This window comes from Manduca sexta, chromosome 7 (genome assembly GCF_014839805.1).
Source record: "Manduca sexta isolate Smith_Timp_Sample1 chromosome 7, JHU_Msex_v1.0, whole genome shotgun sequence".
Classification (NCBI taxonomy): Eukaryota; Metazoa; Arthropoda; class Insecta; order Lepidoptera; family Sphingidae; genus Manduca; species Manduca sexta.
Window position 1 is genome coordinate 8022407 of NC_051121.1, and position 15136 is coordinate 8037542.

Sequence of the window (15136 nt, forward strand, 5' to 3'; positions counted from 1 at the left end):
TCATGTTGCTGCTAATGTTGTGTAAAAATTTGTGTTATGTGTTTTTTTTTTTGGATTGGTTAGGGGGAACGTCCCTTTTATGTATCCGGTATATTTTCGACAAGCTATATAAAAGATTTTAAGGCCACGTCATCTGAAAAATAAATTTAATAATAAAATTATTAAGAATCATTTTCTTATTTGCAACCCATGTTTACCTAAACTTCCATTGGTATCTGGCCTTATTCACACAGGATCTGCTTATGCCTGCGTGGATAACTTCAGATAAGGTCGTAGGTGCCCTAGTTGCAACTTTTTACAACCAGGGCATCCACTTTAAGCCACGTGTGTTCCGTCACATGATACTAGGCAAGCCTACCTCCATATCGGGCACATATTCCAAACTCCGGGCTGATAAACAGAAATAGCATTTAGCCTGACCTAGGATTCGAACCAATTTTATAATAACCAGTTCAGAAAAATTATGTTCAATTTTAATGATTTCTAAGGTGAAGACACTCATTACCATACACTATTAAAATCAATATAATTAAAATACTTACCAACACGCTTCAAAGTTATCAGCCAGACAGTCGAGAAGTTTTCTGCAAGACAACCGTAAAAGAAATATACGTAAATATTCATTTTTGAACACAACATGAATAAACAATGTGAGTATAGCAATATAGATATAATAATCAGTCCTGTATTATATACTGTCCCACTACTGATGCCGAGCATCCTCTACTATATTGAGTGGGATTAGGTCGTGGTCCACCACGCTGGCCTAGTGTGGACTGGTAGACTTCACATACCCTCAAAATTCCTATAGAGAACTTCTCAGGTATGTAGGTTTCCTCAGGATGTTTTTCTTTGCCGTTAAAGCAAGCGATAATTCACTAAGAATATACACATGACTAAAAAAGTCAGAGGTTTCCCTTGGGTTTTGAACCTGCGGACAGTAGTCTTGGCAGTCCAAACTCCCAACTAGGCTATCGCCGCTAGCAATTAGTATGCATAAAACAAATATTTTATAAGCAAACTTAATTTTCAAATCGCCGCAATTACCATTAATTATACGTGTACACTGTACAATCATTGGTCAATCAATATTTTCCAGTTAATATTACTTAATTGTATTACGAATGAATCTGATTCAAACGGATTTGTGTTGCAATTATAATACCAAACGCGGTTTTAATTAATAAGGTATTGTGAGTTTAAAGCAAGAATTATTGTCAGAAATAAAATGACTGTTTGAAGACCGGGTCGGGCAAAATAATATTTAGGTTTTTCTGCTCAGTATCAGCCCGGAGTCTGGAATTTGTTTCCGATATAGCGATAGGCTCGCCCCCTATCACATCATGGGACGGAACACACTTGGCGAAAAGTGAGTGCACTAGTTGCGATATTGCATACTCCTTCGGGGATAAATGTGTGATGTGTATTTAAGAAAATAATAACAATTTCAAAAACGATATCCGTCGATAATATATAAATACAGTAGGTGTTCACAAATATATTCAACGATAATAAATTGTCGCACAAACATAGATCAATCATAAAGTTTAAAAGATTTGACATTACGATGATAATTACAGTACCGTTGTTTATTATTGATTAGAGAATATTCGTACTATTTTTTCTAAGTAATAATAAAAAATAATTAGAATTTGTCAAAATAAATGTATGTAACGAAATAGTTTTTATAAAATATTGTCACGACTTTTTCTGTATTATATATGTCGCCGCAGCACCTCGTTATTCGTTGAATTGGTGAATTTCCGGAGCGATAGTGGCGCCATCTATCATTACATCGAGGAAGTATTAGAAGAGGAGGGAGGTCAACTGCTGTCAATATAAGGACTGGCCGAACGACGAGAGCTCAATCTTGTAGAAGTTTTTGTACGAGTCTTATTTGGACGCTCGAACCGAGCACATTGTGTATTCCGCTAGTGTTACTATGCAGTAAATTGTTAGTGAAGTAAAGAAGTGTTTCAATAATTGAATAACTGTCTGGAAAATAAATATAGACCGGTGATACTTTACCGGTCATGTAAAAAAATAACCAAGTAAAGAGTTTTCACTACGACATCAGAATTGGGATAATTAATCGATGCCCATAAAATTGGATTGTGTTCACTACACACCTACGCTATGTAGCATACCATGCTACGATGGAGAACGGTATGTGTAAACAACTTCGAATGATAAAATGTCTGCGGGTACCGCGATCCAATTGCTACAGCGTTCCTGTGTGGGTGCCGCGCATGGTGTGGAAATTCTACGGAGGCGTCTTGGTTAAAGTGACTACGTGAGTGGCGAATGGCGGTTGATGCTAACTGGTCTATCGCAGAGTATGTTTATCGACGCCTGGAAAGTGTGGTATCGTATGACCCATAACCCTTATTTTATTTGACTACCTTCATAACATACTTGTCATGCGTACACAGTACGAGTACGATTACTGCTCTAAGTCCCGGATTCGAATCCCGGGTCGAGCAAAAAATAATTGTAACTGAGTTTTTCCATTTTGAAAATTACTTTAGTCGCAACTCGGAGTCGAGTAGTCAGTAGTGTAACAACCCCGTGCCCCGGAAAGCACGTAAAGCCGTTGGTCTCGGGCTTGATCACTCTCCGGTCATGTCTGATTGCCGTCTCACCGGATTATTGGCCACTGTGGCAAAATTCGGCTATGAGGAATTCATTCATTAATTAAACACTTATTTGAGGGTGAGTTATTTTCCCGTAATCTAAGTAGAATTAGTTTTACCATGTGTTATTGGAAGTGATATCCGATCTACTTTGTAGGTAGATTTGTTTCTGATGCAATAAAATTGCTGTTGACAAACAATACTTTGTAATTCAAGGTGTTGGATGGTGTTTTTACTGTTTATGGGCGGTCGTATCGCTTACCATCAGGCGAACGGCAAGCTCGTCTCAGAATAAAAAAAAAAAAAAAAAAAAGAGGAAAGGGTTTGAAAAGTCCGAGATGAATGAGCTTGAGGTCGGAATAGGCCAAACGATGGTGCTGTTTTGGTTTTTGTTTTTTGTGTGCAGAAATATGTTCGCGACTCAGGGCGTGCGCAGACGCGCCTCATGCGGTGCGGGTACGCGCCTCAGGGGGTGCGGATGCAAAACTACGCGCTCCAGGCTGGCGCTCCAGGCTGCGCCGGTACAAGCATCAAAATTGGGAAGAACCTCCGAGAACTCTGCGAGAACCTCCGAGAACCTACTAACCTTGCAAAAATTATTTTCTTAGCAGTTCTGCTTATGTAACAACTGTGACAAAACAACGCAAGTTGCTTAGAGTTAAAATTCAATTATTCATTTATTATTTTCATAATGCTTACAACTACACTTTTACAATAATCTACGAGAATAAAATATCTGGAGAGTGGTACCTCTGAGCTAAATCATGTGTTACCCTTGTGCTAACCACGGGTCCTTGATGTATCCACATGTGAACCCTGAGATACCGTTGGGACGCCTTGTGGAACTGTGATTAGACATGTGCACACCACAGATTCTAAATTGACAAAACAGTGCATTAGGGATGTCTTTGTGTACCGAACTTTACAATGACCTGCGAGAATAAAATATCTGGAGAGTGGTACCTCTGAGCTAAATCATGTGTTACCCTTGAGCTAACCACGGGTCCTTGATGTATCCACAAGTGAACCCTGAGATACCGTTGGGACGCCTTGTGGAACTGTGATTAGACATGTGCTCACCACAGATTCTAAATTAATAAAATGGTGCATTAAAGATGTCTTTGTGTACTGGCCTTACAGCAATAATGCTTTCAAAATAAGCAACGTGGGTTGCTCACAGTTGTACTAATAATAGGAAGTTCTTTCTATTCTTACAGAATCAAAATCTACTTACGAGAATCAACGAGTTCGGTGCAGAGCATGCTGCACCGCCTCTCAGTATGGCCGTGCTGTCGCAAATACAACAGTTCATCACATTTTATTTAACCAGTACTCACGTGGAGTGAGCTGTGTCTTTTACAACTTACCATATGCCATCACTAAGAGTGAGCTTTAAGTTTGCCTGTATTCACGTGTAGTGAACAAACTACTCGTGACACCCATGTTCCATATCCAAGGCTATGTTGCTTACAAATAAATTGACTGAGGTGTACTGTGGAAGTAAACACCTTGGCAATGAGTTTCTGTTACAGAAAGAGAATGACCCAGCGATGCAGAGCACGCATCGCATTTCAGAATGGCCGTGTCGCCGCAGCACCTCGTTATTCGTTGAATTGGTGAATTTCCGGAGCGATAGTGGCGCCATCTATCATTACATCGAGGAAGTATTAGAAGAGGAGGGAGGTCAACTGCTGTCAATATAAGGACTGGCCGAACGACGAGAGCTCAATCTTGTAGAAGTTTTTGTACGAGTCTTATTTGGACGCTCGAACCGAGCACATTGTGTATTCCGCTAGTGTTACTATGCAGTAAATTGTTAGTGAAGTAAAGAAGTGTTTCAATAATTGAATAACTGTCTGGAAAATAAATATAGACCGGTGATACTTTACCGGTCATGTAAAAAAATAACCAAGTAAAGAGTTTTCACTACGACATATATCTTTTTTTCTTTGTCTTAACACATTCGTTGTATCAAATAATATTTATATAATGAATGTATTAGGACAAACGAAAATAAATAAATGAGAAAAAAAAGAAATAATATTTCCTAAAAACTTTTTCGTTGCGTGCAATATAGTTTCTCACCCTCTTATTAGACGAAGTATATATTTTTATATTTTAACCATTTAACATGTTTCGGCCGTATTGTGTGTCACGTGTTTGACAGTGGTGGTTCGATACCACGGATCGCTAACCCACGCTGCATCGCGTGATTCCGTATGGTAATCTGTATAAAGATATACGAGAAGATCGGTACTTTACCTAATTATTGGTTGTAACAATTAATTGGCAATCAGACCGTAATTAAATCAATTATTTTGCGGCAAATTGCAACTACATTATGTTGCAGAGGTTCGAGTTCAAGAGTGTCAAGATTCAAACAGATTACACCGTGATAATCCCATCGCAACGTCCTGTATTTTATGTATAACATTGCAGACATTTCAAATAGAATAGGCAACGACTTCGTGACAGAAGTTTCAAGTCTATAAATCTTGAAGACAATGCATGTGTTTTGTGTTCTATTACATCGCCAATTACGAAGTCGGGGCGAAGTTGTAATTCATGGTGATACGAATAACACTAGGCAAAAATTTGCAAGTGTTAATGCTTATCCGACCCCATCTACTCGGAAGCTGTCTTAGCAATCCAACATTAAAAAAATACATATTTGTGTCTTTCTTCCGTTATTTAGAATTGCCATCTCACTGAAATATGAGAGTGAAGAAACATATAGTGCACCTGTGTATTGCGCACACACCTTTACACTATAATATCTCCTGCGTACTTGCCTGATCTCCGTTACGATAGGCCGCCGTGGGCGAAATTCCTCTAGTAAGGATTTATTTGATTCGTTCAGATATTTTAAATTTGAATGTCCACTAAACAATGGCCTGTAGTCGGATTTGTCAGGCATAATGAGAAGCTTTGAAATATTTAACGTAAAACTCCATTCGTGTCAATTTTAGCCATTCAAATTAAACAATTTTTCGGATTTTATCGCGGTTTTTATATCTTAATAATATAATCATATAATAGCCAATATAATGATATAGTATAGTGATAATAGCTTAATCGACATAGAAACGGAGTAATAATGTAAATACATTGAAAATATATACACTTCGAATTGAGAATCTTTTCTTTGACGTCGGTTAAATATAGAGTTTATAGTTTAAAGGTGGCATAAAGCTTCATTAGATTTAATGGAAGTCTTCAGAAAATGTCCAACTAGTTTAACTCCTTGGCGTCTTCATACTATAAAGAGGTTATCGTGAAAGTTTTATTTAATACTATATTTCTTGACTCTGAGGTGCGACTGGGTATATATTTTTAAGATGGAAAACCCAGCCACAATTATTTTGGCCCGACCCGGGATTCGAACCCAGGACATCAGCGGTAATCCTACTCGTACCGTGTACAATTACAACTACGCCACCGATGCAGTCAAACGTAAGAACACAATGATGTCCTCTTAAGAGCTTCAACTATGGAACTGAAAATGACTTATAGTTCATTCGATAGTCGAGGATCCTCGAACTAAAACAATTGAGGTCAGACACTTCGAGTTGTTGATAAGTTGAAAAGCCTCAAATATTATAAACTAGCTTTTGCCCGTGGCTCCTTTCGAGAAAAGGTTTATTCGGGATAAATATCTGACCCTCTTATTCATAGACGTTATTTATCTAAGCTTTATCTTTGCTATGATAATAAGTCTGTTTCTCAGTGCTGACGGCATGGCAGCCTTCGCAGTGCGTAGATATAGAGCTGTTATGATTGGCTAATATTGAGATACAACTGGAATCTAGTTGGCTGTCAGGTAAACAAAGCTGAACAAACAGCAAGCTGTGAAATAAACAAAGCTGAGAAACAGACTTATTATCACAGCAATGGGCCGTCCTTACATAAATAACGTCTATGAATAAGGGTGTGAGTATATAATACGCTACCAATACTAAGTTTTTTCAGACAGTCAGACAGTCGACACAATTATGCTGGCCTGTCGGAACCAGATATACACCGATAGACCCCGGATCGCGAAACACTTACCTGGGCCACTACGGCGGGTTGTAACACCTTGTATACGGTGGTCGCTATCCGGGCGAATATAAAATATATCCTATCTCATAAGCATAACCATAACCATATATCAACATAAGCATAACCATATGCATAAAACAATACATTTCAATATGGAAAGATATTTTCAAATACGTCTCTTTGATGCTTTGAATGTGTACTGATTAAAACTCAAAAGAAATGTATTTTATATGTGAATTTCAATCCCTAAACTAGATATATTCATCTGTATATGTCTAGTGTATGTTCAAAAGATTATAATTAATAAAACGAGGCCCGGCTCTCTTTGAGGCAGTGGCGTTGGATCTTTGCACAAACTATCAAAAGCGCTGCATACGTAAATTAAATAACATGATTTATTCAAGTATACTTTAAAGAGACGTTGGGACAGCAATCTTGAGATTACTAAGGTAATGATCGTAAAATACTATTAAAAATAAAAAAAAAAATTGCTTTGAATGACGGAACCAGCTTGCCGTTCGCCTGATGGATAGCGATACGACCGCCCATAAAAAGTAGAAACACCATCCAACAACTTGAATTACAAAGTATTGTTAGGTATTCCACTGCACTCGCCATCCTGAGACATGAGATGTTAAGTCTTATTATGTCTAATAGTTACATTGATACGATGTTCTTCAAACCGGAACACAACAGTTGAACACACTGCTGCTTGATGCAGTAATAGAAATAGATAAAGTTACTCAACTAATCCCAAAAAATCAAAAAAAATAAAAAAAAAATATAATCATACTGAGAGTTACTTGCGGCTTCGTCTCCATGGAAAGCCGTTCTAGCCACAAACATCCCTAAATCACTGTAACAGTACATACCGCCATTTGTATGAAGTCAGCACCATCTACTTAAAGAATCTGGTAAAAAAAAATCACATATTTCTCACTGGATGTGAGATACCTTATCGGTATTAAAAGCCTGTGTTAATCAAGGACACAGTCTGGCCGTATGATAAATTTCATCCAAATCCGTTGAGCAGTTATTGCGTTTACGTCTTGAAACGTCCAAAAATTTTCAAGACGCATTTATAATTATAATATTAGTAAGAATAAGATAATACTTACTTGAACACTTTACTGCCTCGGTGGTATAGTTGTGCTGCATGCGCGGTACGGCAGCACTCTGAGGTCCTGGGTTCGAATCTCGGGTCGGGCAAAGTGATATTTGGGTTTTTCCGCTTAGTATAAGCCCAGGGTCTGGAATTTGCGACGATAGGCTCGTCCCCTATCACATCATGGGACGGAATACGCTTGGCTAAAACTGGGTGCTCTGGTTGCGCCTCTGAATACCTCTTCGGGGATAAATGCGTGATATGTGTATGTATGTGTTACTTAAAAACTTGACTAAATTATGCTTTCATAACCGAAAGCCAATAAACCTAGGTAGGTTTATAATATCAGCCCTGTATTATATACTTGCTCACTGCTGAGCACGGGCCTCCTCTACTACTGAGAGGGATTAGGCCTTAGTCCACCACGCTGGCCTAGTGCGGATTGGTAGACTTCACACTCCTTCGAAATTCCTATAGAGAACTTCTCGGATGTGCAGGTTTCCTCACGATGTTTTCCTTCACCGTTAAAGCGAACGATAAATTCACAAAGAATACACACATGATTTTAGAAAAGTCAGAGGTGTGTGCCCTTGGGATTTGAACCTGCGGGAAATTCGTCTTGGCAGTCCGTTCCACACCCAACTAGGCTATCGCCGCTTTTAGATAGGTTTGCAGGTACAATTTCTTAGGCATCTCATTCACAGGCATTTTTGATGACACCGGGCACATCAGGGTTACTCTCTTCGGTGTTAAAAAAATGCGTTTTTGAAGCCACAATTTACTAAAAGCGAATTGCGGCACCTAATATTATTAAAGCCGAAATAATGTACTGAATATCTCAAATATTAATGTCGAATAACGAGTATAATGGCGAATGATTATGATAGAATACATGATAAGTAATTAGACTGTTGGATGAAATAAGAATGTTATTTGAAGGTCAATAAAAGGCGAACAACATTGATAGGTTTCGCAAATAGTTATGAGTTTAAATAATTATTGGTGGCAACTTTGTACACAAAACATAATTTAAAAGAGAATTATATAACAACGAAATACATTACTCAAAATGATCAAAATATCTGGGAAATAAAATTGGGTTTTTTGGTGAAAACACTCGTATTTCGTGGATGATTTTTGGCTCAAAGTTAGCGAAGGTAAATAGGAATATGTGTATTATTTAGTAATGCAATGTTAAAATTACCCAGTATAAAAATATAAGCATGGCTGAACCGTTAAGTACCTTTACCTTGGATCATCAGAAAAAGAAAATAAGTAATAATGAAAAAGAATTTTATTTTTTGATTTCAAATGAATATCTTTAATCCATGTACACCAAAACAAATACTTGGAAATCAAATATAAATACGATTAAATATAAACAGTGTATTCTTATTACTGGTAGTAATTCCACTTATATTTATTATTTAAACCGTTTATTCCCAAAGTGGTCTAAGTGGACCTCCAGTGGTCCACGCGAGCCCTGACGGTCTACGTGACCAAATAATGGGTGTTCATAATTCGTAAGCAGGGTTTAAAAAAAAAGTGTTCACGAATATTTATCTGGTTTTGATTGTAAAGAACTAAAATGTTAGCTTGTCTTCATCTATTAATGTAGACAGGTAATATTTTAAAAAGCTTAGCGACATGTAAAAACTTGGATATTCTGGGGAATATGGTAGAAATTTAACTGCAAAGGGTTAACCGGAGCCAGCAAAGTTTTGAAAGTGGTCTATGAGGAAACTTTGGGAACCTCAGGTTTAAACCAAATAACAACCAGATGCAGCAGTTAAAGCCATAGATTTCTTTGCATGGCCTCATTGCTTTGTGTAAAGAAAACATCGGCCAATCATTTTTCCATGGATTTCTCTAGCGCCTTTAAATTCGTAAAATCATATACCAAACGCATCGAAATAAATGTAGTTGCCAGATTTTATCGTTTTCTTTTTTTTATATTTGAATTTTCTCTCGACTCGAAGATTTAAAGCCTTCATGGTCACAAGGCGGACATTTGCAGCTTTTTTAAATCACAGTTCAGTCAAATCAGGAACTAAAAGAATTTCTTTTTACATATTAAGAAAGTTACAGTACACTTAATTAAACAAGAAATGAAATCACACATCGCAATGTAGGCACGTGATGATGTTTCTGATGATGGTTGATTCATATTGATAAGTCTTCGATGACTGCACCAGATGCGCCTCCACCTACCCCGTCGGGAATTAGAGGTGTGAATGTGTCTGTGTGTTATTTAGTTTTGATTTGACATCTTCAAACCAAAATCACATATGTTATGTTGTATGTAATTCAACATTATTATTGGTCCTAAGAATGCCATCCCCTCCTTTGTAACTTCTCGCATATTTGATATTAACTTAGAGTACGATGCTATGACGTCTTTATCTGTAAAAGAAATTTGAGAATTAGATGCTTTTAGGTTCATTTTATTTTCTCCACAATCTACACCTGACAGTAATTTTATTAGGAATTAAGAATAACAAGATTATACCAGCCTTGTATCACATCCCACAATTCGAAATAGACCTTCTTTACTACCGCCAAAGATCAGACCTTAGGCCATCATACCTACTACTTCAGTGGTCATTAGCAGATTTCACACCTAGGTACCTTTAAATTCCAATGCAGAATTCTTAGTTACGTACGTTCGTAACGAGTTTCTTATCTTGAATACGAGAAACAATAGCGAAAAATACACACGTCACTTCAAAGTCAGATGCGCGTGCCTTTGATTCAGAACTTGCGATATACGTCTCGACCATTTCATTATTAGAAAAAAAATCATAATATACTTAGTCTGGAAGTGCCCTTACTGTGACTTTTGAAGAGTCCAGATCCAATATCGTAAAGAGGACGACTATCGCCTATATACGTAAACACTTCAGTCTTCGAAACCTCCAGGTTATGAATATTTGGAATCGTAGCGGTGAATGTCATGGAAGCTGAAATTAACCATCTTTATTTAGATCAATCATCAAAACTACTCATTCGTTACGTAGTATATACTGATATGTTAAGCTAAAGAGTTTGTTTGTTTGAATGCGCTAATCTCATATACTACAAAACCGATTTGTTTTCGTACTAGGCTTCTTTTTATCCCCAGAAAAACTTTAAGACGCGGGCCGAGCCGCGGGCAAGCTAGTTTCTCATTATTTTAATAATTAACTGTAAGATCTTACAAAATCTAATGATAAATTCATCAGAGAGTCGAACAGCTTCCTTTCCCTTTCGATGATATTTGTAAATCAGATGCGGACCATACACGGTAACATTTCTCATTTCTGCTTCTATTACTAAGTTATTGGTCTTCCGATTGATTCTGAAACAATATGTGACAATAAATCAAATTATATAAACAATTTCTTTTATTCCACTTCAGAAACTTATTTTTAATATAACTTTCTAAATTTAATAGTGGCATAGCCCATTGAAGGTAGTATCAATAGTTATTAGATCATTTCACCTTTGTTATAACGTTAACATAATGTATACATAGTATCACGCCTCTGTCCCATAGAGGTAAGTAGAAACTATGGATTGCCACTTTACACGATTCTGGCATACTTCTCTCGCTTTCTCCACCTTTATCAATCTTTTCATGTTTCCTGCCGGTTCAGGGGACTTTTAACCTGGCCTTTACTAAGTATGTCAAATATCTGACATTCGAAGGTTCGATGCGGTCGACCCCTACCGGCTCTTCCATCTATATTCGTCTAATAAATCCTCTTTGTCAGTCTCCTGTCATCCATCCCTTCCAAATGCCCAAACCACTTTAGCTCTATCTTGTTACCACTTAATGTTAATTCTGGAACACTATTTTTTTGGATATATATTACGTTAAAAAACTTTAAGCACTTTTGTATATGTGTACCCGATTATAACCTGTTTTGTGTGTAATAAATAACATAAAAAATAAATTACTTTATTCAATAAAGAACAGAAAACAAAAAATATTTTTACAGAATTACGTATAAATATTCGCTTTATTTGTTAAGTGGCAACATTCTGAGTCATATACCTTGAGAGTTATTTTTGGGTATTGGACCTCGCAGTCAACACCGGGGAAAAACCTGCGAATGGGATACTGGAATCCACCAGCTTAGCGACTGCAGGGCCCTGGAAGAAAGTTGGGAGAAGATAGCTGGGGTGGAAGTGTGGGGCAATGATAGGGAAGCCTCTTACGATGGAAGGAGCAGAGAAGGCTAGAAGCTGTTCGCGAGCACTCATAGGCCTCAATGTGAATTGTAACCATGAGGTATACACACTTAACTGTGTGCCAGGGCCATGGAACGGACAAGAAATGCCTTAGAGGGGATAAGACTGAGACTTGAGACTTGAGGTTCTGCGTTTCATTCCCAGATCGGGCAAGATAAATTGGTGTGGATTTTTATATTTGAAAGCAAAGCTGGTTTTCGGGCTTGTATTAGATAGGACAACCTTATTATCATGGAATGGATACAAACTCGCCGAAATATGCATGCCCTAGGCGTGCCTAGTTCCCGTTATTCCCATGCTACAGCCTTAACCTCGAACTGTTAGGTAAGGCGAGAACATGTATAATTAAATTCCTGCGTCATCATAACTTTGCCCGACCTGGATATCAAATCTGAGACTTCAGCACGGTGTACTATCACATACGCAATATAACTATACCGCAGTTATGTTAAAAAAATACTTACGTAAAAACAGCGACGTTTCCGTTAAGACCTTCTATTTTAAAAGTGCTCATAATTGCTGTCACATTAGGAATAGCTAAATATACTGTAAGTCCGTCCATGATCAGGGGATCTGGCACAGGGCCATGGGCCACCTTGCAATGGGAGTGCTGGACGAAGTACCGTCTGATGCAATTGATGTCATTGTGTGGACATGGGCTTTCAGCATGAGCATCGATGTCTGAAAAAGCGTGCCGTATATAGTGTCCTGTAAAATAAATTTAAATAATATACACTCTATTATAATACGCGTCTATCAAGCTATGTAATATTTTCACACACATACACATGCCCGCCCTTTATCCCAGAAAGGCTAGGCAGAAGCGTAACTATTGCACCCACATCTAACCATGCGTGTTCCATCGTATGATGTGGAAGAAGGAGGGTCAATAATCATGTAGGTCACAAATTCCAAAATCCGAGGCGATAATGAGCAAAAATATTAAAGTCAATTTACCTAACCCAAGTATGAAAACCGAGACCATAGCATTCATCATACCATAATACGAATAGAAATCGAATGGTGTAAGTGAAATCTCCGAGGCAGTCCCCTTGATTATTATAATTGATTTTAAATAACCCATATAATGTAAGGAAAAACGTCACTTCTATTAACCCCCGACGAATAAAGTGTTATAAATTTTAAGTGTGTATTTGTCAATCTGGGCAAGAGCGTCGCCAGCCAATGACCTACGGGGGTAAGTTGATATGGTGAATGAGAAAGGTATGAATTGTAGGTAGTAGAGCACATGTTCCTCACCCATTTCTCCTCTCCCGCTTTAACAATAACATAGAGCAGAGCGTAATTGAGCGTACGGAGTATTAGGAATGGAATAAGTGAATTCATTCGAGTTTCGACGTTCGGGAATGATCGATCAAGTAAGTCAAGTCAAGTCAAAGACTTAGGACTTCGGTTGCTTTACATTTGGTAACAACTTAGAATCTCTAGGGGGGGCAACTGCCCCTCCCTGCCCCCCTTTGCGACGCACTTAAAACTAGGGCATCGTAGATCCCAAATACATGGACAGATTTTAATGCGAGATGATTGTTATTAATAATTTATAACGATTTATTCAGGCGTTTAAAGATCATTAGCTAATTACTAATTTTTGCAAGTAAGATTTGAAATTTGTTTGTTAATCCGGTGGTATCTACAACACATGGTCACTTTGTGCTGATGCTGCACTATCAAGTAGCCTGCGGGATATACAACTCCTCAGTAACTTATAACAGATATTACGTGTTGGGTTTAAAGGGATGGTTTTAATGAGTAGGTGATAGGTAATGATCGAGGCCCCCGTAGAGAAAACAATAATTTTAAAGGCTAGAGATAAGTTATAATTTATAAAATATATTACTTAATTTTTAGAAAAAATATATCTTATTTTTTGGAGATTTTTTTTTTGACGGGGAGTTATTTCAATTTTATAACTTATATCTACAAAATTTATTTCCATATTTATTCGATAATTATTTCTTATGTTCACGCGTATAATAAATGTTGAACGTATCGAAGACTGCAGCCTTTAAATAATAATAATAATATCAGCCCTGTATTATATACTTGCCTACTGCTGAGCACGGGCCTCCTCTACTATTGAGAGAGATTAGGCCTTAGTCCACCACGCTGGCCTAATGCGGATTGGTAGACTTCACACACCTTCGAAATTTCTATAGAGAACTTCTCAGATGTGCAGGTTTACCCACGATGTTTTCCTTCACCGTTAAAGCGAACGATAAATTCACAAAGAATACACACATGATTTTAGAAAAGTCAGAGGTGTGTGCCCTTGGGATTTGAACCTGCGGGCATTCGCCTTGGCAGTCCGTTCCACACTCAACTAGGCTGGCCTTTAAATATTCACCAAAAAATCCGAAACTAGTTTTATTTCAATGTCTAAAAACTGTATAAAAATGTTAACTTTACCATCATGCTCCCAATTTTCACGACCATGGTCATAATCTGGCAGACAACTGGAAATACCGAGCAGAGACACAAAATAAATATAACACTTCATTTTAATTAACATTGGAATTATCTTATAGTACATTCAAATGTTTTTACACACTTTTATAAGAATCACAACCGGAAATCGAACAAAATTATGATAACTGCTTAATTGAAATATAATAGCACTATTTAAAAGTTTCCAATCGTTTAATCATAGTTATTTAATAAAGATATCTATTTAAACATGAAAACACCGGACAGGTGTGAGTTGGACTCGCGCAACGTGGGTTTCGTACAAATTTGTTGGTGAGGTATCTTACTCGTACTTATCTATTTGTAAATAACACTTTAAAATAAGTAACTTGTGCCGTAGATGCAAAATAAAAAAAATGAAGTTTCGAATAAAATAAATATTAATAAAAAGTATTTTTTATTTTACACGCCCTAATGCCATTACTACTCTAAGTGAATTCGTCGCAGCGGCACCATCATTCTTTCAGTCAGAAATATACACACGCACACGCCATATTCGTATTAAACCACAAAATGATAAAAAATCAGAAAACTAAAACCAAATTTTTTCCCGAAAATATTAGTTATGATTTTTGGCAGAATGTCAGCAAAGGTGAAGACGAGTATGTGGTTTCATTTAGTAATGCAATGAAAAAATGAC

General features: G+C 37.3%; 2 protein-coding genes across 2 annotated transcripts in view; one reads left to right on the forward strand and one right to left on the reverse strand.

Annotated features, from left to right (window-relative positions):
- LOC115442505 (carbonic anhydrase-related protein 10) overlaps positions 1 to 15136 on the forward strand; it is a 68448-nt gene that overhangs the window by 7194 nt on the left and 46118 nt on the right. The gene's annotated exons all lie outside the window — the stretch shown is intronic.
- LOC115446610 lies at positions 9295 to 13276 on the reverse strand. Its single transcript, XM_030173362.2, has 5 exons — positions 13273 to 13276; positions 12477 to 12720; positions 10977 to 11116; positions 10611 to 10739; positions 9295 to 10182 (listed from the first exon to the last, which is right to left on the reverse strand). Exons 1-5 carry the CDS (start codon positions 13274 to 13276, stop codon positions 10031 to 10033), a joined length of 669 nt encoding a protein of 222 aa, XP_030029222.1. The 3' UTR covers positions 9295 to 10030.

Bases quoted from the DNA above. Each gene is read 5' to 3' on its own strand.
- LOC115446610 (XM_030173362.2), bottom strand. The intron at 11,117-12,476 runs GTAAGTATTTTT...ATATTGTTTCAG, and splicing joins GGAAACGTCGCTGTTTTTAC to AATCAATCGGAAGACCAATA. The intron at 10,183-10,610 runs GTAAGGGCACTT...TTTCTTTTACAG, and splicing joins TGGACTCTTCAAAAGTCACA to ATAAAGACGTCATAGCATCG.